At 35.2% G+C, this 26,325-nt stretch overlaps 2 protein-coding genes across 2 annotated transcripts; both read left to right on the top strand.

Annotated features, from left to right (window-relative positions):
* The first annotated feature begins 21,921 nt into the window (after nt 1–21,921).
* LOC137397062 (uncharacterized) lies at nt 21,922–23,169 on the top strand. The gene has a single exon (XM_068083346.1). It carries the CDS (start codon nt 21,922–21,924, stop codon nt 23,167–23,169), a length of 1,248 nt encoding a protein of 415 aa, XP_067939447.1.
* Nucleotides 23,170–23,358: 189 nt separating this feature from the next.
* Nucleotides 23,359–25,596, top strand: LOC137397061 (uncharacterized). Its single transcript, XM_068083345.1, has one exon. It carries the CDS (start codon nt 23,359–23,361, stop codon nt 25,594–25,596), a length of 2,238 nt encoding a protein of 745 aa, XP_067939446.1.
* Nucleotides 25,597–26,325: the final 729 nt, after the last annotated feature.

Here is a 26,325-nt window from a genome sequence, read left to right as displayed (position 1 = left end):
CTGCATGAAGTATTCCCATCTATTGGCACAATGAAAGGGCCAACAGTCGATGGCAAACGAGTGCAAGTTTACTGTGGCTTGATTAGAAAAGGAAATGATCATGTCGCAACTTTTCCACACCACGTTTTGTTGGACCACAGCTACTCAGCTGTGAAGTTCGATATTCAGGATACTCGGGTCATAAATACAAGGGAAGTGCAAAGCGCTACAAACAATCCAGAGACAAGTGACATCAAGGACTCTGACTGCGATTTGACATCTACTGTCAGTGATTCAGATTGTGACTTAACTTCTGATAAGGACTATATACCATTTGACTCATCTACTGACGACAGACCATCTACTCAGACCATAGATATTGACAAAATTATAAGTTATTTTCCACCAGATCTTAAAAATCATCACAACTTCACGCAACTCCTCCAAGACATTATTGATCAATCTTCTAAATCTTCCAAAACAGCACGCAGATGGAAGATTAGGTAAGTTTTTACAAAATTTTTCTCTGCATTTAATCATTCTAATAGGAAAATAGTTGATGCCGTGACAAGTACTAAAGAATGCTTAACAGAAACTTTATTTTTCTATGTGGATTCCTGCTAAATTAAATATTTATCCTTAAGATGTTTCGTGGACACGGAAAGACTTAAACCAATTGTGGATTGCAATCTTGCACATGGATATCAATGTATTAGACTTATAGAGGCTCTTAATATGACTACTTAAAGATTTACAAATAGTTGCAGTTTACAACGCTCAAGTAGATGGTAGTTGACGCTCACAGTAAAATCTTTGGTAAGAGATTTTTCACAAATAAAGTTTTGTATATAAACTTATTGAGTCATTGGTTTTGGAATACTTTTTATTTATCTGATGTCAGGGCTGCTGTATGTGGTTTTCAATTTAATGACACTCTACTCAATGGGAAAAAACCTTTCAATGTCTATTGCAAAAGGTCTCTAAGCGTGTATAATAGAATTTTTGTCGCATTTTTGCAACTAACACTTTTCATACTGAAAAAATGAATTGCTTTTATTCACAGTTTGTTTTCTAAATGTGCTTACCACTTGAATCTTTAAACCTGTGTATAGTATATTTCTCCTGAGGTATGTTTGATATTAAAAAAACATTGGCCCAAATTCGTTTGTACAGAGATCCCTCCACTGTGCAAGAAAGCACTTTGAATAAAACAAACTATTTTAGCTATGAATAAATATCTATGCTTTCATTTCAGCACAATTCAGTTCAGCCTATCGATTTTATTATCGAGCCGGAAGTCTTATGAAATTCTTCAACAGCACCTTGTCCTGCCATCCATTACGCATCTTATCAAGTACAAAAATTTCATTTCTCAAAAACCTGGATTCAATGCTGAACATTTAGACTGGATGCTGTTAGAAGCCAATAAAAAGAACATTTCAGAGAAAGGCAGGCATGGCTGCTTAATAATTGATGAGATGCTAATTCAGGTTAGAAATATAAATTATTACATGGAAATTACTAATATATGCTAGCATATATCATGTCAAAAGGAAACTTTCAGATTCTCTATGCATAGGGTGATACACAATGGTGTACGCTTGCTGTGTTCAGATCCAATGTTCACTTTTCACAATTCTATGAACATTATGGTAGTTTTTGTCTTGAATGGGTTCAGGATTACCCTGATCTCTATAAATAGTCCAATGTTTGCCTTGTAACCAACTCTTTTGCTGCTAAAAATGCAGATTAAAAATAATTAAAAGCAGCATGTGGAGGACTACAGTTTATAGATACCAGTAGGACCAAACTAATGCATATCACATGCTGCATTCTAGGAGATATGTTTTCTATATTTTATTAAAAAGCACCTAAACAATTATTTGTGATACACTGATTTAAAATGGCGTTCCTGAATAATCAATTGGATATGAATGCTCATTGCAGCAGAGTCTCCAATTGCAGTCGAGCCAACCAGATGCACCACTCACAGGCTACACCGATTATGGACCAGCACAGAATTTGCATCAACAGCGTATCGGTAGGCATCAGGCTAGTGATAGTGAGAATTTTATATATGAGCTTGTCCACACAAGGCTCTTGTGCTAAGCATATTTCTTGCAAATTGTATTGAAATTATTTACATTTCAGGTACTCGGCGTAAATTAGCAACGCATATTCTCCAGCTTGTATTTCTCGGTGATCAGGGGTTTAGGTTTCCAATTGCCTACTTTGCAACAACGGAAGCTGTAGCGTCTGAGATTTTCATCATTGTTTGGGAAGCCATTAGACAATTAACAAGAATATTCTTCAAGGTAACTACCTCAAGGGTTGTATGCATCAGATTCAAAAATGACTATTTTTTATACTAGTTGAATGTCTGGCGTTGTCCCTGGTAATAACAAATCTTTTAACAGAAAAATCTTTTTATTTAACATATACAACATTTACAGTTCTAATTTTATACCTTGAGAAAACTGTTTCTGCAGTTCAAATAAATTAAGAGAAAAAGCAAATCCACTGTAAAGGTGTTTAAACGTCAAAAAATTAGAAAGTAATGGCTAAATAGTCTGTTTTGCTACAATGATTACAACAAAAATAATTTGATACTGAGACAATTAACACGATCTGAAAAAATGAAATAAAAATCATGAAACGACATGAATATGTTGAATTGATAATAACAAAGGGTACATAGAATTGTTTGTATAAAAAAGATTACTTTTGCTGTAGCAACTATCCATTAAAATTTTGAACGTAGATACAAATGTGAAAATGAGGTATCGGAATTAAATACATTGCTGAAGACTTGAAAGTATACAAGGTCTCTAGATGAAATCCAGCGCAAAGCACATTTACGTTGATAGACTATAATCAGCTATAGATGGACATACAGCTATAGGTGGACATACAGCTATAGGTGGACATACAGACTTGGAGATTTATGTAGATTATTATATTAAATGAATTTTTACGATGTAACCAAATCATATGCATTAAATTATGTTGACACAATTTGCAACGATGTCATAGAAAACAGATTTATAGCATGAGATGATTATTTTAACATATCAGAAGTCCAGCTATATCATATGATTCTGAAACATTTTTAATAGTTTTTATACTTGCGCTCATTGGGTGTTGTGAGTGTTGTCCTTATTTGTTATAAGACTCTTTTATGGTGTCGCAAAATGCCACCATTTTAGTCTCGGTGCGAACCAAGGTTGCTCGTTATGCTCATTCAGAAACAAAAACTTCATCACTTAATTAATCTTTTGATTAGGCCCTAAGTGAAAACATCAAGGCTTATCCCTCCATTTTCACCAAAAAAGCATAAGCCGGTTTTGTTTTTCAAGTATTCAACCTAAAAAAAACTAGTCGTCGTGCTTAAAAAATTTGTGTTGTTATAAGCTTTCTAATCTACTTTGTTTACTATAGGCGCATTATAAACCCTCAACTGATATTTTTCTAGGTCAACTGTGTGCTGCTGGATGGCTCATCAAACAACCGATCATTCTTGCGTATGCACTTTCCGAACTATGGTGTGGATACGTGTTCGTACACAACAACTGATCTCAACAAACAACCAATTGTTATGATGATGGATCCTATGGTATGATATAAATACATGGATTTTCAGGCGATAAAATACACATTTAAACATATTATGTTTAACATAGTCAGTAATGACTGCTGTAATATATCAACAGCCAATAAGCTTTATTTTACGGCATGATTACCTCTCCAAAATAATTTGAAACAATACAATTATTGAAAAGAAATGCTGAGAAATCATTTATGTAATTTACAGCATGAGTTTAAGAAGATCAGGAATAGCGTTTTAAAGAGCAAGGATGGAGGTATGCGCTTACTTCGACATGGGCCCAATCACATTCTCTGGTCACACTGGAGAGATGCTTACAACTGGGATTATTGTACTAACAATCTTTGCGTTTACCACAAGCTTTCTCCACATCATATTAATCCTGATAATAGTGAACTGATGCGAAATGGTTTGGCGGTCGAAGTTTTGAATAAGGTGATGTTACATCTGATGAAGGCAAGTATATTCTATTATTTTGGAGTTAAATCAGTTCATTTATGCCAATAGATGAATATTATAACAGACATGTGCTGTAAAAAGTTGTTGAAAGCTGTTACTGAATTAGCTAACTATGATTCATTATTTCTAGTTTACTACCCAGGTGCTGTAAATGTATGTAATATTAGATTCCTAAAACTAGAAAGAACCAAAATAATATAAATTAAAGGATTATTTTAACCTCCAATAAGTGTAAAAGGCATTTATTATGCAACACTTTGTTCAGGTAGCCAAAACTCCCTTACTCAAGAAATAGTGCACCCATTGTTTCGGTCAAGTGAACTTAAATTTCCAAAAATGCTAAACATTTACTAAGCATGAAGCCTCAGATCATTAAATAACTTTACTACTCATTCTCTGAGTCTAAAACGTGACATCAACCAATTGATAAAAGTGTGTATTGTCACCAAAAGCAACATTTGAAAACAAAAATACAGGTGATACAAAAATGCAAGGTTTGACACTGCTGAGAACATGAATACTTACCAAATCTTTCTTAAAGATGTGGTTGCGTAAAAAAGGTCGATGTAATGAAATTAAGACCAATAAAGGGCTAAAACATCAGCTACAATTTGATGCCATTTTTGTCTTTGTAGACCAACCCTGTTCAGAGATATATGCATTTGAATGAGGACATCTTTTAAAAAGCTCACGTAGAGTGATTTTTATATACTATAAAAATATAAATTTATATTTAATATAAATTAATATATTTATACATTTAAATTTTGTAGGCAATGTATAATATATAGAAAAATAAAAGACAATGAATGCAAACAGCAAAATGAATGCAAACAGCAAAATAAATGCAAACAGCAAAATAAATGTAGCAAATAGAGTTACAATACGAACAGAGAAAGATCACAGGAAGTAAATGGGATACAGACAGACAACGGAAGGTAACGAGGCTTGACGAACTACTCGAGGCTTGACGAACTCCTCGTCTCCTCTCTCTGGCTGCTTCCTCAACCTCATTAATTGACCTGTAGCTATAATCATTAATAAAAGATGAGTGACAAAAAAAATTAAATACAGTGAAACATGGATACTCGCCCACGGATAGCTCGAACACATGGTTAATTCGAACGGTTTCTTTGTTCCGTTCCCACGTAATGATAAATTGCTATAGATAACTCGAACTCAACACTGTTAATTTGAACTGTTTTTTGCCCAACGGCTACCGAAACAGTTGTTATCGCTTTAGAAAATCACTTTATTCCAAGCCATAGAGGTAAACCTCAACTTTTCTAAATTCATAAGCGTCGTTATTACCACCATCGGCAAAATATTTTTGTCAACGACTTTTCTAAAGGTTTGGTGAAGTTTGATTTATACCAAACATCCGCTTAGCGATCGCCCTTCAGAAGCGAGGTAAAGTGAGGTAATCTTTGAATAAACTTCAAGAAAAATCGGCAAAATTGATCGTGGGTAAAACGCTCAAAAAAAAGATGTCTTCTCTTTTGAGCATTTCAACAACGATCAAGTTTTGCCAATGTCAATCTAAAAACGTCCTGGCAATAAGATCACCTCAAACAACAAACCAATCTCAAGTGATAGAAAATTCTCTATACTTTTTGATAAAAACGTTTTAAACTTTACATTAGAAGCATTTAATTTGAAACAAGCCATTTGTGCTTTTGATTTATATTATAGTTTGTATATGTACATGTATCTACTAACAAATAAGTAAATACATGGACTTGTGACAGTGTTCTGATAACTTGAACGCTCTGATAATTCGAACACTTTCGCTCGGTCCCGTGAAGTTCGATTTATCCATGTTTGACTGTACGTCTTCATCGTCCTGCAACATTTGCCAAAATATTGTCTGGCAGACTGGCTTATAAATTATCATCAGCTGCATGATTAGCTTATATTGAGAGATTTGTGAAAAGCTCTATTCATCGCACGAAGTGAGACTCAGACATGGTCAGAAAATCCTGTAACTAATCATATAAATGATCAGCAGAAGATTTTCTACAAATTCATACTAACAATGTCTAGATTATGATGAATACATGATGCAGTTGGTTTCACCACATTCGAATAGCTCTTTTCGAACATGCGGCTACTCAGCCTTAGCACGACGTCAACGTCTGCATCTTGCTAAGGTTCCTCCATCAGTGCCTTGAGCCGTTGACTGAGGTATCCTACTATATTTGAGGCTCAATGAAACACACAAGGCACATCAGAAGGCGTCCAACTTAGTACCGCGGATGGCATCCACTTTGGCACATCCCAGCGCTCCGCACTAAGTCGATCTTTTTATAAATATTATATGATATAAATAATATATATAAATATGTAATTATAATATACATAATATATATACTATATATACTATACATATTATAATATATTTATATATTCTAATTTTGTAGGCATAATATATATAGCCTACAAAATAAAAGAAAATGAATGCAAACGACGAACAAAATAAATGTAGCAAAGTTACAATACAAACAGAGAAAGATCACAGAAAGTAAAAGGGATACAGATGGACAACAGAGGGTAACGAGGCTTGACAAACTCCTCATCTCCTCTGTCTGGCTGCTTCCTCTTCTTCATCAATGGACCTGTAGCTAGGACCAGTTGACGCTAGACTTGGAGATTGTACATCAAACGGTATATCTTCAGCAAACAAAATAAAAGAAATGTAGCAAACAGAGTCACAATAGGAACAGAGAAAAATCACAGAAATTAAATGGGATACAGATCATTGGCCTGAACCAGCCATGTTATTGCAAACACATGCTGCAGCCTGCAATGCACAGACTAAATCACACCAATAATTATGCAGTATGAACATCTCACAGAACAAACATCCAAGTGCCTACCTACATGGGGCTCTATGTAGTTGCCTTTTTCTTCCCTTTAATAGCTCTCCGCTTGGCTAGCTCCAACTCTGCCAACGGAAGGTAATGTGGCTTGACATACACTCCTCGTCTCCTGTGTCTGGCTGCTTCCTCTACTTTATTAATGGACCTGTAGCTAGGACCAGTTGATGCTAGACTTGGAGGTTCTACATCATGCATGTAAAATAACGTTGTTAGGCAGGCATGAGAAAGCAAGTAGCATGACAAGGCAAGCCTATGTTTAGGTTCTTCAGGAAGCGCACACATACTGCAAGCAGGCTAAAATAAATATTGGTGTAAAGGCAGTGAGTACATATAATCGATGAAATAATACGCATTATCAAATACGAACTAGCAGTTACTATATTTCTTACCCCTCAAATCTTTCTTCTGAAACCTCGTATTCCGTCTCAGTGTTATCTGAATCAGTCACCCATTCTTCTTCATCCAAGGCTTTACCCTAAGAGAAGCATAGAAAATGAAGAGAAGTGCTATGGCATTTTAGGAAATTCATCTAAGTCTTTAACGTAAAATAAGCATAAGAAAAGGAAAAAAATGCTATGACATTTTATCAAAGTATTTAAAACTTACCAGATCTTCCTCTCGTTCCTGCATCTCATCACTCTCCATAATTGGAGAATAACCTTGTAACTGCTTAGATGTAGAAGGAATGGAGCTAGCTTCATCGACTACTGGCATTTTTCTCTTAGATGGCGGTGAGGCTGGAAGATCAGTCCTGTGAATAAATGTTTATAGACTATAATTAATATATATTGTAAAAAAGAATCACTTCCAATCATATGAAACAGGTAAACTGTACTCACTGTTTAGCATCGGTCTGGATTGAAATCAACCGATATTTAGGACGGTGAAGACATTTCCGTAGCTGTACTCCTTTGTCAACCTTAGAGGACTTTCCAGGTCCAAAGGACTCGGCAGGCTGAGGATTACGAACTGGTATTTTAGATCGTGAATGAGGAAAAAGGGTTGCTGTCCTAGGTACTGCAGAAACACTGCAATGTATAGACAAGAATTGTTTTTCCGTTAAACACGAGTTGTTCTATATTTTCAAATTGGAAGCTCATAACGTAACTTGTGAAATTCAAGGATTCCTAGTTGGATTTCTACTGTGCTTTATTACCTCTTACAACACCACTTACGCATCAAAAAGTAAGCCTTGCGCCACTGCTCTCCGCTCTCTTGTAGGCAAAAGGGTAGTTGGCTTTTGCTTCCTTGGGGTAGCAACAGAATCAGCTTTAATGTGAATGTTTCGTGTGGGAATTATATTCGAGTGCTTCTTTAACATGAGCCGGATACTTTCTTCTTGCTGGTACTTGTACTGGTGGTAGTTGCTGAAGCATTCCTCAGTAAAATGCCGGAAGCAAATTCTAGATGTGCTATTATATTGAAAATTTGCTACATGCTTCTTCACAAACGCTGTCCATTTGGCTCGCTGTACATCTGTTGATGTCCTTACCCGGAAGCCAAGCAAATAGATGTTTGGTCTCTTCACAATTAGCTGCGGCACAAGAGACAAAACCACGTCGACTTGAAGACATTTCACTGCTACAACGAAACATTAAACTGTTTATGCAGACTTGAAGACATTTCACTGCTACAACGAAACATTAAACTGTTTATGCAGACTTGAAGACATTTCACTGCTACAACGAAACATTAAACTGTTTATGCAGACTTGAAGACATTTCACTGCTACAACGAAACTGATTATGCAGACTATTCTTAACAAATAGAAAAATATCAAATTATTCAAGTCGTAACGTACTGTAAATTTGAAGAAAATGTTTAGTATCCATAATATGGTCGAGATTAGTTTTATAGCATATAATGTTCGTATAAATACGTGGTGTGTCTGTCTTATCTTAAAACGAAAAAGTTTAAAGCACGTAAAAGTGAACGAAGTTGAATAACTTGTTATAACTTGAATAACTTCGAAATAAAATATTAATTGTATGACTACAATTAATATTTTATAATTAAAATGTTTTCGTCAATTGAAATGACAGATTGACTAGTAAACCGGTTGAATGAACTAACACAGCGTGTTGCAACTATGAACTAAAGTAGTAGGGCTAATGTTGTTTTAATTTATAGAGGAACAGATCAAAACAAATGAAAATACTAATTGACTTACAAAATAATTATTTGCCTTTTCACTTTAGTCTCTGTCAAACACAACGAAAGTTGGATATTATGAGAAAAAGTTATTCGTATTTTCGCAATATACCGCTACTAGCTTGGACAGCTAGTAGTTTCACGTACGAGTAGCAATTGAGAACTGCGCCAACACAAAGACCTTATTCAATTTAGTTTGCTTGGCCTAATTACCGTAGACCGGTAGAATTGGTACTCAGGTGTTTGCACAGCATTTGGAGGAAGCGAGTAAGACAAATTTTCAATTTTCGTTATTTGAGGCCTTTGAAAACATTCATAATAATGTATCTGTAGCTGGATTTAAAATTTTATTCTAGCCAACATGAGCAAATTCAAGATAAAATATATGCCAATAGAGCCGCGCAGGACTAGGCTTTTATCGCAATAGCCGATGTGAATTCGAGATATATTGACAGGTTGTATCACGCGTTACATCATTTTGGGCAAGTCTAGGCATTTTTTTCGGCCTGAGCGTTTTTACCGCTATCAAATTTTTTCGATTTTAATCTTCAAATATCTTGGCAATGAGATTGCCTAACACAACAAACAACATATCAACTGATATACAAAGAAAAATACTTTCTTTTAGGATCAACTCAAATTTGACGCAACTACATCTTTAAGTGTCATATGAATTGATGAGCAAGGACATTCACTTTCTCTGGAAGTGCGAGTCTTGGCCAGCTTCTTCCACTTCTCAAGTAGTATACCTAGTGAGCATTCACTAATAGCGACTAGGCCTACAAGTGGATAAAATTCAGGAATTGAAAAGACCTTTGAAATTTTATGTATAAGGTAGTGAACAGAATGAGAAATTAGAAATGATGCAATTACATTAATACGCTAAAAGAACCAAAGAAGTGAATTGTCACATATTTATTTGCATATCCCAAACCTTTTAGTTATTACTATAACTGGTTAAAGCAGTAGTAATTGGACCTACATTGTGAATTAATATGCTAATTTTTGTACTAACTTTTCCGTTGTATTTTTAGGTATATAAAGATGCAGCTGCTCGTACCGATCTGAATGGCACGATAGAATTTTTAACTTATACCAGTCAGTTGGTAGAAACCTATACCAGTAGTTCGCCCGTGACAAGCATGCTTGACCCAAAACTCCAATCAAACGAACATGTTCTACAATGGTTTGCCAGCTGGAATGAAACTAAGATTCATCCAAAAGCCTTTATCACTTTATGAGGAATATAAGCAGAAATGTCTACATGCTTATATATAGGCTCGCCAATGTCTCCATTGATCAGGTTGGCAACTGGAGCCAGCTGAAAGAGGTCACCAACAAATATTCTCTGCACACCTCCTAGAGGCAAGGAATTTCTTTTAATATCTGGCATTATGGCAGATAATGTCAATAAAGTGTGGACCGACAGCATGCTGATTTCATCAATCAGCATCACGTCACACTCTGCCAACCTGCAAACAATTCATTAGGCTAGAGTATTTACAAGACTAACAGCATAAGCAATTATGTGTGGCTTGTCCAACCAAATCAATTTTAAAGGTTGACTTGCAACAAAATTCACATGACAGTTATTTGATATCAAAAGATTCACCATGTCTTACTCTGTTGTGTTGTAGGTGCCAAATATGTGGGAATCTGATTACAAGCTCTCAAAAGCTAAAAAACGAACAGTTAATCGCAGCCACACAAGACCGCCGTAGTTTGGATTCTCTTTCCAAAATGGCTCAAATGTGACGTAATTGTGAAAAATGGTTTCTGTTTACACTTTCATGCAACCTTATTCATCGAAATATTTCCACAAATATACTTCACGCATTCAATAAAACCATGTCTATTGTTCTTACGCGTCTGTTTTATCGTCATTGTAAATGCTGTCACTTTTAGCAGTGATATCTTATAACTTGCCGTAAAAATTCATTTAATTTTTTAGCCTTACCTCGAAGGAGTACATATCATTGTCTGATAATCATGACGAGCCTGTTGGTTACCTGTGATAATCAAAATGTGCTGCAAAAACTATTTGCGAAGTATTGGGTCGCATGATCAGATTACGACTTGCCAATTAGACCAGGCCAAAACAAAACTGTAAACTAGCGAGCATCTATATTTAATACGGGGTTTTCGGTAAAACCCGAAGTGTTTGTCATCAACTAGTGCTACGATAAATTTTGTATTGAGCTTTTTATTGGCCTTTCAATTCACGTGAGAACAACACGTGACAAGACAATAACCAAATTTCATGGATACGTCATCGAAATAAAGAGATTCCAATCTACGGCGGCTTTTCGTTTTTGAGCTCTTAAGAGCTTGTAATCTCTTTTCCACAGGTTTGGCACCTACAACACAGCAGAGTAAGACATGGTGAATCTTTTGATACCAAATAACTGTAATGTGAATTTTGTTGCAAGTCAACCTTTAATGACGCAACGACATATTGTGAGTCACTATGCCTATTAGATGTAGAAACATTTACCAATTAATTTATGTATACAATTAATTGAGTTCTAAGGCTAAAGTTGACAGCCTTGATAAACAAATGAGAGTGAAGTGTTATAAATTGGCTCCAAATTACATTTTGAGAAATACAAATTCGGCACTGCAGACCATTAACATTTTTTGCAGGTTTATATGCATCTGGTGTTTATCTTTCTGTTGCAAATAATTTGATTAATGCGGTAGTCTTTCTAATACGCGCATATCTACATGTAGTTTATTCTAACAATTTCACATATAGGAATATTGTTTTAATACACTCATGGAAGAGCCTATGCTATCCATCGTTTTGTTTCAAGCCATTTCCACACGCGCTCGTTCATGAAAAAGCCGCCATATTTGTAGAAAACGATCGTCATTTTCTTATTTAATAGTATTTTTGTTGTTTGTGTTGTTTTGACACTATAATAAAAAAATGCAAACAAAATAACAGTTTTCAAAAATTCATTGCGGAAGCTTGATGTTTTTAACGATAAAAGTTGTCTATGAAGATGGCCGACAACGATAGAATGACGTCACGAAAAAAACAAAGGATAGGGCCGTTCATGCAAGTTGTAAGCCTAGTTACTTCATGTACAATTACATAAACCAATTTTGCGTTCAGGTACAATTAAATCAACATCATCTACAGATTAGGACATGGATCCACGAAATCTCATTTTAAACATAAAAGCACTCACATTTTCATATAGAATACATAAATTTTTTGCAAAGCTGAGAAAATCTTTTGCATCTGATGATGCTATTGTTGTTGCTAAAATTTTCAAATTGTAAATATGGAAAAGTAGCACGAAAGTGCGGTTTGAATAGAATTAGTGTTTTACCAATATATTCAACTACTAATTAAGGGTAGCATTTAAACGCATGTTGAAACACTAATCAGCATTTAAAATAGTGTCCTTTGTATGGTATACGATGAAAAATAATTGCCCTACACCTAGTATAGGGTCTTTGAGTGGTAGTCACCAAAATGTGATTTGGCAATAATTTTCTCAAATGAACTGCTAAAATTGGAGCTAAATCTAAATTCTAGTCAAAGTCCGTAAGATCCCCAAAATCACCAGGACCCTGATCTAGAAACTCTTCTTCTGTAATTGGTGTGATTTCCTCATCATCACTCCATTCCAAGTCCAACATTTAGATGGCTACGTTACTTCCTATGAGTGTCTATTAATACCTACCAATTGTAATTATCAACTGGCCGCGATGTTGAACTTTGAACAAGGATTACTCAGAATTTTTTCATTAATAGACCACACCTGTTTGACCAAACAAATGTTTGCAGACAATCTCTAAATATAGATTGATGAGTAACGCTATTACACCAATGATAGACAGCCCCAGGGGGGCTGTATATCATTGATTACACTATGCCCAAATACCGGCTCATGAACTTGAAATGCTCTCGAAGCGGCTAGACCAGCACACGCACCCAAAATGGCTATCTGTAGCGTTTTAGTTTCCTTTAGTATATCAAAAGCAACTATGACCTCTGATAAAAATACATTGTCAGCAGGAATAGTTTTTACAAAATCGCTCAACAAATTTCTAATGATGTCCAGTTTATTTTATCATAACTATAAAATATGGCATATCACAGCTACAGATATGCTAAAAAGGCTGATAAGTTGCAAAAGACAAAGTTTTATTTGTTAGGATGTAACAATATCCTAGACTGAGCGAAACAAAAATATATTTGCACATGCTGAACACAGGAATGATCACGGAATGAGAGTTGATTTGGTTTGACTTGTCACATATGACAAATATCAAGTAAACCATTCTACTCAGCCTACTATTTTATGGTATGTCAACATGAAGTTTGTATAAACATGCACAGTGTGATATCACTATATATATTTACGTAAATACAAACCTTAACTTCCTAATGCTATAGTATTCGTCATGCTGGTCCTTGAACAGTGACAGCAACTGTGATACTGAATATCTAAACAGAAACATTTTGTCATACATTGTAACATCAAGAGTTCATTAAAAAATAACAAGTAAATAGAGGCCCACTCGCAGGCAATAACGATAGATTATCGCAAAAAAAATTTTATATTTACTTTTTGTAACAAAAACAACATTTAACTTTTTGTTATTACTAATATTCTATGAACAGATGAACTTTTGTAAAAGTCATGGATGTATTTGGATGAGCCTACCAACCTTCCGTCCTTGAGCCCAAAAACATCATGTACAGTTCGGGCTTTTGTACCAAGCTTTGATAGCACATTGCATGCCATTCCTGTGGTACAGCAAACCATTACCGATTTCTTCATGGAAGACAGCTTTTCTACCACTTTAGTTAGAGTGTACGACTTTCCTGTCCCTAAAATTAAATTAATGCGTGGGCACGTCGGCACGTGTGTAAACATAAGTATTGTTTTAACATGACATGATTATATCCAAATATAAAGTAGAAGATGCCTAACACTAGCTCTACCTTCACCACAGGTGTCCATGATAATTGAACCATTAGTTTGAGAACATCCAGCAATTACTGTATTACAAATGCAATTTCAGTCAGAAAGCATCTCAAGGCCAATGAGATTTGTTGTTGCTAGTTTGCAGGTTCAAATATAACCACAGGTGTGTATGATCTCTTAACCATTGGTTTGGGAACATTGATCAATTTTATCGGTACGCACAGTAATAAATCATATTAAAGCTGCTATAAAAAGTTTTCTTCAACTTGTTACAATTGATGAGAAAATATGAAATATCAAAAATTTGGAAACCCAAATATTCCAGCAAATGCTTACTATATTCGAACCATTAGTTTGGAACATTACACAACTATCATAAGAGCACAATTAGTCAACAACAATCTAAAAGCGATTGTAATAAGATGTTGCCAAGATAATGGTAAAAATATAAGAGCAAGAGTATTTGTTAGTATAGCCATTGGTTGGGAAACCTTGAAGGTTGACTTGCAACAAAATTCATATTACAGTTATTTGGTATCAAAAGATTCACCATATTTTACTCTGTATTTTAAGTGCAAAATATGTGGAAATGTGATTACAAGCTCTTAAAAGCTCAAAAACGAACAGTTAATCGCAGCCATCACGAAACTGCCATAAATTAGAATCTCTTTCCAAAACGGCTCAAATGGGATGTAGCTGAACAAGATGGCTTCTGTTTACACTTTCATACAACCTCATTCGCGGAAATATTTTCACAAATATACTTCACGCATTCAATAAAACCCTGTCTATTGTCCCTACGCGTCTATTTCATCATCATTGCATTGCTGTCACTTTCAGCACTAATATCTTATAACCTACCGTGAAAATTCGTTTAATTAATTAACCTTAGCTCGAAGGAGTACATATTCATTGTCTGATAAACATGACGAGCCTGTTGGTACACTGTGATAATCGAAAAGTGCTGCAAAAATTATTTGCGCTATTTGGCAAGAAGGATGGGTCACATGATCAGTTTACGACTTGACGATTGGACCAAGCCGAAACAAAACTGTAAAGTAGCGAGCATCTATATTTGATACGGGCTCTTCGGTAAAACCCGAAGTGTTTGTCATAAACTAGTGCTACGAGAAGTTTTATATTGAGCCTTTTTTGGTTTTTCAATTCACGTGAGAACATCACACGTCAAAACAATAACCAAATGGATTGATATGTCAGAGAAATAAACTGAATCTAATCAACTATGGATGGCGACGATTAACTGTTCGTTTTTGAGCTTTTAAGAGCTTGTAATCAGATTTCCACATATTTTGCACCTACAACACAGCAGAGTAAGACATAGTGAATCTTTCGATACCAAATAACTGTAATGTGAATTTTGTTGCAAGTCAACCTTTAACCAACTATTGCTATAAAATAGCCCCATTTTGGTTGTGGAAATATTATCACCAATTATAACAAAAGGACACGGACAGTCATAAACAATGTCAACACAATGCCAATGTCCTCAATTTGATGGTAAAATCATTATCACAGGTGTGTATGATGTTTTGACCATTAATTTGGGGACATTGGCAAAATATTATCAGTGAGATCATGGTCATGAACATTTGCAAGCGTGTGCGCGAGCACAAGCACTTTGAGATTTATATAATTTATATAAAGAAATTATAAATACTTGGTACTAAATGTTGAACCTAGAAGAACATACTAACTACAGTTAGTGTCAAGTTAAAAGCTACCATGGATACATTCACTGATTTTGGAAGATTTGTAGAAGTCAAATCCCATAAAAATAGTCCAAGGTAACACTAAAAAGTAACAACGCAACAAACCTCGGTTTAACATTGAAATTTTGAAAATAAAGAGAAGGCATTATCTGTTTAAATTATTATTAAATTATCTGTTTACAAGTTAAAGTGCCAATTCAAAGTTCATAAAAAACCTGGCAAATAAGAAACCTCGTCAGGTTTTAAAGCTGAGCCACTGAGTTTGGTGTTTTATAATGCAAGATTTTTGGCATGAACATTTAAATATAAAAATAAACCAAACTTGAAATTTCCAATTTTGCTAGATACCTGCAAATACATCCAACAATGACGAGTACACGTTCTGCAAAAATTGCTGCAGTGCTATGGAACACTGGAAATTTTAAAATACTGTTCATGGTGCATATTCTTACAACTGTGTGTTAACATTTCCGTCTACATTGTATATGTTCTTTTAGTTACTCATCATGAAATAAAACACGCACATACACATAAGTGCACATCAGCAACTTCATATATTCTGATATACTGAATCAGCCTAGTGTCAGCGCTACTGCACAAGTTTTAATTAGCATCAACGTCAATACATCTAAATTTATGTAATGCATTGCGTTATTGCTTTGTATACAGCATAGTGCACTTGTCTGGGGATTGAACTCGGAAATAAGAGTCGAAATTTGAATGAAAATGTAGGGCCCGTCTCCAAAGGTTTGTACAGCGTGAATCTTTATCCAATCAACAATATTTTAACCTATCTTTACTTTTGCCTTTTCATGTTTTGAAGTTAAGACTAATGAAGTTAAGCTAATTTGGCATTTCACAGCTAAAGGACAAAGAGAGGTGTGTTAATAAAAAGTTGACCACGACCATAAATGATAGTGCGTTAGTGTACATTCTGAACCCACCTGCACTCCCGGTTAGCAGAAAACTGTGTCCCAGCATGGCTAATTCGATGGCTCGACATTGTTGGGCATTCATACTGCAAAATGTTATATTGGCAAAATGTAATGTCATAATCTCAAAGTTGCTATACACCAGTGAAATTATGCGGACCACAAAATATATTTACATATATTGCTTTATTGTAACTGTATCAGAAGCCTTCCAATCATTAGCATGTAGCAATTCTTGCATAAAAATGATAATTAAATTTGATAGATTTTAATAATACCTTACACTCCATACAGTGAGTGTCAAGTGAATTGTGTAAGAAGAAAGCTGTTATGCCAAGTGAAAGCACACTGAATCAAGTAATGGTGTCTTTTGTTGTTATTGAACTTACTTTATGATGAATATTGTTGCGGCTAGGAAAACCCTCACTCACACGTTTATATGCTTTTTCTCCAGGTTACAAATAGTTCAACAGAACTCTCGTTGATCAAATGCCTTGTCTTTGAACGGTAACGCCAGCGACGAGTGGAATGAGACGAGTCAATGAACTGAAGGAAAATCCCAAGCCTTTACATGTTAGTATTTGCGCGTTTGTGACCAATCCAACGACGAGGTCAAAAGTTCATTTCGTAAGCTTTTCTTGTAGCCGTTATATATCGAATCCCGATATTCAAAGGTCTACATTAGACGCTCGTTTCCGCCCGCAAGTGTTTTTTGTAAGTTGCGTATTGTTGGTAAAGGTGAGTGTTTTAATTGGTAAAATTTTGGGTTTTTAGGTTATTTGATGTATATTTTCAGATGAGAGCATTTCTAACAGTGAAAGAGATGGTGTGATTTTTTGTAATATACCCTTCTCTCTTTTTTCTCACCGTCGCCTATCGCAACGCTCGGAGTACCCGTGCCTCCAATCCAAAAAGTAAAGAAAAGTGTGACTGTGGAAACCTTCTTCCAATTAGAAACCAAAAGGTTCTCCGATGCTCCCAGTGTGGTAAATACATGTGTATGTACAAAGGATGCAATTTTATTACCAAGATAAGAAATACCGCCACTAAGCATCAACGCTCAAAGCACAATTCTGCATTGTTTTCCACTCGAAATGACTATACCCATTGCGTCTGTAATTACATGAAAAATTGAGTGACGGACTTACCGCACCGGAAGTGCCCTAATAAAGATTGTGATTACATTTGGTGCTTAGTAGACAACTGCAAGCAAAACTTTTTATCAACTATCAAGTGGATGAAACACGGCAGAATAGATCCCAACAATCAGCTGCCATATGCTTCAGAAAGGTGCCGACATTGTGGAAAAGCAGCCAAAATAAGAAGCATAAATAAAGTAAGACAAAAGTGTCCTAAATGTAGGTGGCATTGGTGTCTTGTAGGTAACTGCACTGTTGAACTGGAAACTGATGAAGAATTAACGATACATCAGGGAATGATACATAAATTTCGACTAATCAGCGGGAAATGCTAGTGACTTTAAGTATATATTTATGCTTGAAATATATTTTAAACAAAGTTGTTGAATAATATGATTACTTGGTTTTTTCCATATATTGAATGAGTACGAGGAAAAGTCGACCTCAAGTTCTTACGGTGCTATAAACTGAAATAATAAGTTGAACAAATAATACTTTCATTAGGTAATTTTACAAGTAGGTGGCTATGGTTTGTGCATAACTTTGTTTGTCCTGTAGCCTTCACCTTCTACTACGAGCACATCAGAACTAAAAGCTAATTTTAAATTTTTGAGCAATTGAACAAGCAAACTAACTCACAAAACATGAATTAGGACTTTTCATTAAATCATCATGAGCTCAGAAATTCTGGTACGCATATTATTATTGATTTCTTGTTTGTGTTTTATTTCTCAGATGGAAGAATACTAAAGATCGTAAATAACTAAAGATATGCACTTATTACGCTACCATCAGCTTAAGTAGGTGTTTAGTGTTGAAAGACAAGAATATGATGCATAAATGCGTATATATGTAATATATGTACATAGACGCATTATGTGGCATACTTATAAGAGATTGTGAGCTCCTTTCTAAGTCACCCTCCAGTCAGTCCTTGAGTCACCCTCAGCCAATTCTTACTATAATAGATATATTATAACGATCCTCTGATTTAGGACTATTAACTATTATAGTTAATAGTCCTAAATCAGAGGATCCAGCAAATCCAGCACTTATAATAAGTGCTGGATTGCTGGTTCAAGTAGTTGGTTTATGATTTGCAAATGTAGAGGACTGTATTTTAGGTGTAGATTTAATGTCAAGAATTAGACTGGTTTGTTTTAGCTAAAAGACTTAAAAAAACAGATTATATTTATTAAAAATTCAAATATTTGATAGCAAAAACATAAAATATATATAGGCTAATCAAGTCAATGGCTGATGCTAATTACTTAAGTTTAAAAATATAAGGAGTGATACAAGAGCAGAGTAATACTTAAAGCGTGAGTAAAAAATGCAATTCAAATGATTTTTGATTTACGCATGCTTATACATGTATATGTTTGCCTAATCAGTGAGCCAACAGTCATATTCATAGATCTCAGACGATTGGGTGCTGCAAAACTTCCTGGGCAGTAAGGGAGTAAATACAAATAAACAGATAAAATTTATGCTATGCAGTGAAATAGCAGGTGCTCGGAAGTTAGAATTACAAATCGGCATGTAAGGCTACCAAGAGTCCAGCAACCTGTTACCTAATTATATCAAAAATGGTTAAATAAAAGGGGACGAGTGGTTTTGCAAGAGGCATATAATACTCTTACGACAGGATGCATAATCTATATATATATTTCTCAAAGTCCGTGTGTCGTGTGTTCGTTCGTCGGAAATCCGGCTATAGATCTTAAAATCTTGATTTTATGCCATCTGATGGATTCGAACTAAAAACAGTTTTTCAGGCTATTTGATATACCATTTCCGTATGCTTTACCACTGAGCTATAACACCTTAGTAAGCCTGTGTGTTTTTATATACATTCTTATATAACAGATACGCTATGCGCGTGCAAACTATACATTAGCCTTGCTAAAAAAAGCTATTCAAACATTGCCATTAAAACTGCATTTTTACTCACGACAAATTTAACGGATACACGCGTGCTATTTATTTTAGCCTTGCGTCCACGAATTAGGATGCTACTATTCGGCAATATTCTGGGACCTAAGTATAAACAAAGCAATGCTTCTTCGTGTTTTTTTGAAAGTCTTTTTGGTAAATTATCTCGAACTATAATTTTGATGATTTTTGTACAGATTATATACGTTACCAAACTGGGTATATACGTTTCGTCGACATTTTGTACCTTACATACCTGCTATTTATTTTACATTTATATTTAGTTAGTAATTTATTTCCGCTGCTCAGGAGACTTATGTTTTTTGACTTCTCATTTGGTACCTTGCGTTCTACAATCATTAAATACGAAATAAATCATTGTTTGTTTAAAAAATGTTTTACGTTATTTCTTTTAGTTTAAATTAAAACATCTTTGTTTGGATGAATATTTTCCAGTTTGTTATTGAACCTTTATTTTAATAGCGATATAGTATACTACCAAACGCAATTTCCTTTTTTCAACAGACGGATAATACGAAGTTCGCAAAAGCATACGAAAATCACAAAAGTTCCTATCAGTGCTCGCTTTGTGTACTAACTTACACATCTTTCTTTCTAAACCTAACCAATTAGTATTTCGTAATTTATTATAAATTTTACAACAAACATTTGTAAGATTATCTATGAGATTATCTGTAAGATTTATCGCGTAACGTTACAAGTATTAGTTATTCCTCGCTATCTTATATTTACACACATTTACATATTTTGATAAAAATATATCTAGATTTACATTCTCTTATTACATTCTTAAACTTCATATAACTTTTGAAGTTTATAATATTAGTTTTTAAAGTTTGTTTCATTATTGTTATTATTTTACCTTGACTTTTTTTAAACGTATTTTGAGTATCGTGTTTGAAGTTTTAACATTATTAATTTTCAAACACCGCTATTATTACTTAGTCAGTTTCCAATCTTTATTATTAATATTAGTAATTCGTAATTAATTTTACATTTTACAACAAACATTTGTAAGATTATCTGTTAGATTATCTGTTAGATTATCTGTAAGATTTATCGTTTACATGTTTTGAGGAATATATATCTAGATTTACATTCTCCTATTACATTCTTAAACTTCTTATAACTTTTGAAGTTTATAATATTAGTTTTTAAAGTTTGTTTCATTATTGTTATTATTTCACCTTGCATTTTTTTAAACGTATATTGAGTACCGTGTTTGAAGTTTTAACATTATTCATTTTTAAACACTGCTATTATTACTTAGTCAGTTTCCAATCTTTATTATTAATATTAGTAATTCGTAATTAATTTTACAACAAACATTCGTAAGATTACTGTAAGATTATCTGTTAGATTATGTGTAAAATTTACTGTAAGATTTATTGTGTAACATTATAAGTATCAGTTATTCCTCACTATTTTACATTTACACACGCATTTGTAAATCTAGATATATATTTTGAGAAGTATATATCTAGATTTACATTCTCCTATACATTCTTTACGTTTTTTAATAACCTGTTCATTACATGTTTTCTCAAAAGTTACACATTGTCTAGTGCCTCCAAAGAAAAGAACCTGCAGTGAGTCATCACAGGAAAGAGAAGAAAGACTTGGAAAAGACAGACTGAGGAAAGCGGCTGCTAAAACCTCGGAAACTGAGCAGCAACGAAATGAACGCTTAGCAAAGGCTAGAGAAAAGAGAGCATCACAGACTGAAGAACAACGCGCACAAAAACAAGCGTATGATTGAGACCGAATTGCAACTGTAAAATCTTTGAAGACCGACAAACAACATGCAAAAAAACAAGCGTGTGATCGAGAGAGGATTGAAACTGTAAGATCATTGGAGACTGACGAACAACATGCAAAAAGACAAGCGTGTGATCGAGAGAGGCTTGCAACTGTAAGATCGTTGGAGACTGACGAGCAACGTGCACAAAGACAAGCGTGTAATCGAGGGAGGATTGAAACTGTAAGATCTTTGGAGACTGACAAACAACGTGCACAAAGACAAGCGTGTGATCGAGAGAGGATTGCTACAAGAAGATGCAAATCTTAGAGAGAAAAGTTTAATGCAGCTTTTTCGTACGACTGCTCTTTTAATTATGAGAGTGATTCTTTTTGTTTAATAGGAAATATGAATAAAATTTGTCACCATTGTCAAGCACTCAAGTGGAAGGACGAAGCTCCAGGCATGTGTTGTGCTAATGGAAAAGTCAAAATACCAGTCATTACTGCACCCCCTGAACCATTGCGAAGTTTAATGACTGGAGTTAATGCATATTCTCGCCACTTTCTATCTAACATTCGCAAATATAACAATTGTTTTCAGATGACATCTTTTGGAGCTTCAAGAGAAATTCGCGAGCAAGGTTTTATGCCCACTGTCAAAGCGCAAGGACCGATTTATCATTTGCACGGATTGCTTGTGCCAGCTGAAAACGAAAACAACAAGTTTTTGCAAATTTTCTTCATGGGAAATTCTGATGACGAAGTAAATCAAAGATGTGAAAATGTCTCAGGTTTCAAGCGTAGCATCGTCCATGATTTGCAAAACTTTTTTCACCGCTACAACTACGTTCAGGAATTTAAAACATCCATGGAAAATCTAACAGATGACAGTTTGAAAATTTTAATTTGTGCAGATAGGCTGCCAGCTGGAGAACATGAACAAAAATATAATGCAGCCAAATTAGACGAACCGGTGATTGTTATTGTAGGACAGGACTTTGATAAGAGAGATATCCTGTTGCACAAACGACAATCAGGACTTACAAGAGTTTCTGAAACGCATATATCCTATGATGCGCTACAGTACCCAATCATATACTGGCAAGGACAAGATGGATATCATCTTACAATTAAGCAGGTGGACCCAAACACAGGAAATGAAGCACAAAGGAAGACAGTATCTGCCATGGATTCTTATGCTTTTAGGATAATGATACGAAACACAGGATCAAACCACTTACTCAGATGCAGACACCTGCTTCATCAATTTTTGACAGACATGTATGCAAAAATTGAAAGTGAAAGATTGGCTTATATCAGACATAACCAAAGAAGACTTAGAGCTGACAGTTACATTCACCTACATGTAAGAGACGCTATGATAAACGATGATGCACAGAACACCGGCCAATTAGTCATTCTTCCTTCTTCCTTTACTGGAAGCCCTCGATACATGCATGAGTATGTCCAAGATGCTATGACCTATGTCAGACAAAATGGAAGGCCAGATCTATTTATAACATTAACGTTCAATCCAAAATGGACGGATATCAAAGAAGCTCTCCTAGATGGGCAAGCAGCTCATGACAGACATGACATTGTAGCTAGAGTGCTTGGGCTAAAAGTGAAACTACTGCTCAACTTGCTAACCTAGGGAAAAATTTTTGGTGATGCTCAATGTTTCCTTTATTCAATTGAATGGCAAAAATGAGGTCTGTCTTATTGTCATCTTCTTCTATGGCTGATAGAAAAAGTACGCTCATTTCAGGTCGACTCAATAATATCTGCAGAAATTCCAGATAACGATGAGGACCCAACTCTGTACAGCATAGTTACCAAGCAAATGATACATGGACCATGTGGCAACCTCAATCGCCTTTCTCCCTATATGAAAGACGGAAAATGCATTAAACAATACCCGCGAGCACTAATTCATGACACTCTGACTGCTGATGATGGGTATCCACAGTATAGAAGACGGATGCCAGGGTTGGGAGAACATTTTGCAATAATTCAACATGGTGGCACAGAAATAGAAATTGACAACAGATGGATTGTGCCATACTGCCCTCTTCCATCGAAGATTTTTAACACCCATCTCAATGTGAAATATTGTCATTCGATTAAATCCATAAAATACATTTGCAAATACATTCACAAAGGTAGTGATCAAGCAGCATTTGTTATAGAAAATAGCAGGGATGAAGTTACTATTTTTCAAACTGGTAGATATATTTCCAGCAATGAGGCTGTTTGGAGGATTTTAGGTTTGCCAGTTCATCAGAGACATCCTTCAGTAACACACCTTAGTGTACATCTGGAAAATGGACAGCGAGTATACTTCAATGAGGAGAACATCAAACAACGTGCACAGGAACCACCAAGGACTACTTTAACAGAGTTTTTTAAAGCATGCCAAAACGATGAGTTTGCTCAAACTCTACTATATTATCAAATGCCTACTTACTACACATGGACAGCACAGAAAAAGTGGCAATCTAGAAAACAAGGAAAAGTTGTTGAAAACTGGCCTCACATATGCGCATCAGATGTGCTGGGAAGAGTATATACCGTTTATCCAACAAATTTAGAATGTTTACACTTGCGCATTTTACTACACAAAGTTACAGGACCTACTTTGTTTCAACAGCTTCGAACTGTCGACGGAATCGTTTGCTCAACATTTAAGGAGGCATGTCTCAATAGAGGATTACTAGAAGATGACAGACAGTGGCGCAACACTCTTCAGGAAGCTTCAGTTTCAGATTCCCCTTCTCAGTTGCGTAATCTGTTTGCTATTATTCTTATTAGCTGCAATCCTTCTGATCCTAAACAATTATGGCTAGATCATAGAGAAAGCATGAGTGATGATGTATGCAGACAATTGAATCAACTTCAACCACAAATCTCTTTAGATTTCACAGCTGAAATTTTCAACAAAGCTTTGACTTTATTAGAAGGCAAAGTCATTAACATTTCTGGTAAGAGACTAGAGCAACACGGATTCACATCGCCATGCAGAGATTTAGACCTGCTTCCACAGACAGAATTGCTACAAGAAACCAACTATGTCATGGCAAAGTTAGATAGAATTGTTAGCAGCACTGAACCAAACCTCACATTTGATCAGGATTCAGTTTATGGAAAAATTTTAAAAGCTGTGGATGATGAGCTTGAAGCGATCTTTTTCTTGGATGCTCCTGGTGGAACTAGTAAAACTTTCTTGCTCAATCTTTTGCTTGCTAAAATCAGATCTAACCGACAAGTTGCACTGGCAGTCACATCGTTGCTGGAGGGTGGAAGAACATCTCATTCCATGTTTAAACTGCCATTAGATATGGGACACCTGAAGACTCCTGTTTGCAACATCCGTAAAGGTACTGGATTGGCTCAATTGTTACAGACCACAAAATTAATTGTTTGGGATGAATGCACAATGGCACATAAAGCAACAATGGAAGCTCTGAATCGCACGCTTAAAGACCTTTATAACAGTGACAAACTTATGGGTGGTGTATGTGTACTTCTTGCTGGCGATTTTCGTCAAATCCTACTGGTCATACCTAGAGGAACTCCAGCTGATGAACTCAAAGCTTGCTTAAAGAATTCTTATTTATGGCACCGTGTAGAAGTTTGTAAACTAACGACAAATATGAGAGTGCATATGAGAGGGGATGACGCTTTGGGGGAGTTTTCTGCACAACTTTTAAATATCGGTGAGGGAAAGCTACCAGTTAACAATGGCCTAATCTGTCTACCTGATAATTGCAGATTTATTGTAGACACAGAAGACAATTTACTACAAAAAGTGTACCCAAATATTCACGAAAACTATCTTCAGCACCAATGGCTGAAAGAAAGGGTAATTCTGGCACCTAAAAATGACACTGTTGACCACATCAATCAACTACTTCTTGAAAAAAGTCCTGGGACTACGACTTCATTCCTCAGCATAGACTGTGTTGTTGAAGAGAATGACTCTGTCAATTATCCTGCAGAATTCTTGAACTCCTTACAGCCTGCCAGTATGCGTCCTCATAATCTTCAACTATGCGTTGGTGCCCCAGTTATGCTTCTTTGAAATTTGGATTTACCTAGACTTTGTAATGGAACAAGATTGATCATCGAAAATCTATCTCCAGATCTTATTTGTGCTACTGAGCTTACCGGAGCTGCGATGGGTAAAAAGGTTTTTATCCCTAGAATACCACTAATTCCGACAAATGTGTTATTTCAATTTAAATGTATTCAGTTTCCTGTTAGACTGTCATTTGCTTTGACTATCAACAAATCCCAAGGTCAAACACTAAAAACCGTCGGCATTCACCTCCTTACACCATGCTTTTTTCATGGACAGTTGTATGTTGCGCTATCCCGAGTAGGCAGTAAAAATGGTCTATACATTCTCTCGCCATTCGGTCAGACAAAGAACATTGTTTACCCTCAAGCGCTTCAGTGATACACTAGCATTATGCTCGGCAAATTTTCAAAGATATCTTCCTCAGCAACAGCAACTTTCCATTGTTATTATTCATGATATTTTGGTTTTTCATTTTGTATATCATATTTCTACCAATTCATATTTTTTTGCAATCATTGTGGTAAAACAGACTACATTTAACAATTGCTTGCTAATTATTTCACGTTTAAACACCTTTACTGATGTCTTATTTTTACTTTAAATTGTTTAGATGAGCACAAACTGCCTTGCTCATAAATGTTTAGAATTTATATTTCCATGGTCATTTAATAAACTTCAACAATAAAATTCTTGAGATATTAAACATTGTATACATGTTCAGTGGTCTAC

This window comes from Watersipora subatra, chromosome 5, assembly GCF_963576615.1.
Source record: "Watersipora subatra chromosome 5, tzWatSuba1.1, whole genome shotgun sequence".
Classification (NCBI taxonomy): Eukaryota; Metazoa; Bryozoa; class Gymnolaemata; order Cheilostomatida; family Watersiporidae; genus Watersipora; species Watersipora subatra.
This window is presented reverse-complemented; position numbering and strand designations above follow the sequence as displayed.

Bases quoted from the DNA above. Each gene is read 5' to 3' on its own strand.
- LOC137397061 (XM_068083345.1), top strand. From the start codon at position 23,359: ATGATACATGGACCATGTGGCAACCTCAATCGCCTTTCTCCCTATATG.
- LOC137397062 (XM_068083346.1), top strand. From the start codon at position 21,922: ATGAATAAAATTTGTCACCATTGTCAAGCACTCAAGTGGAAGGACGAA.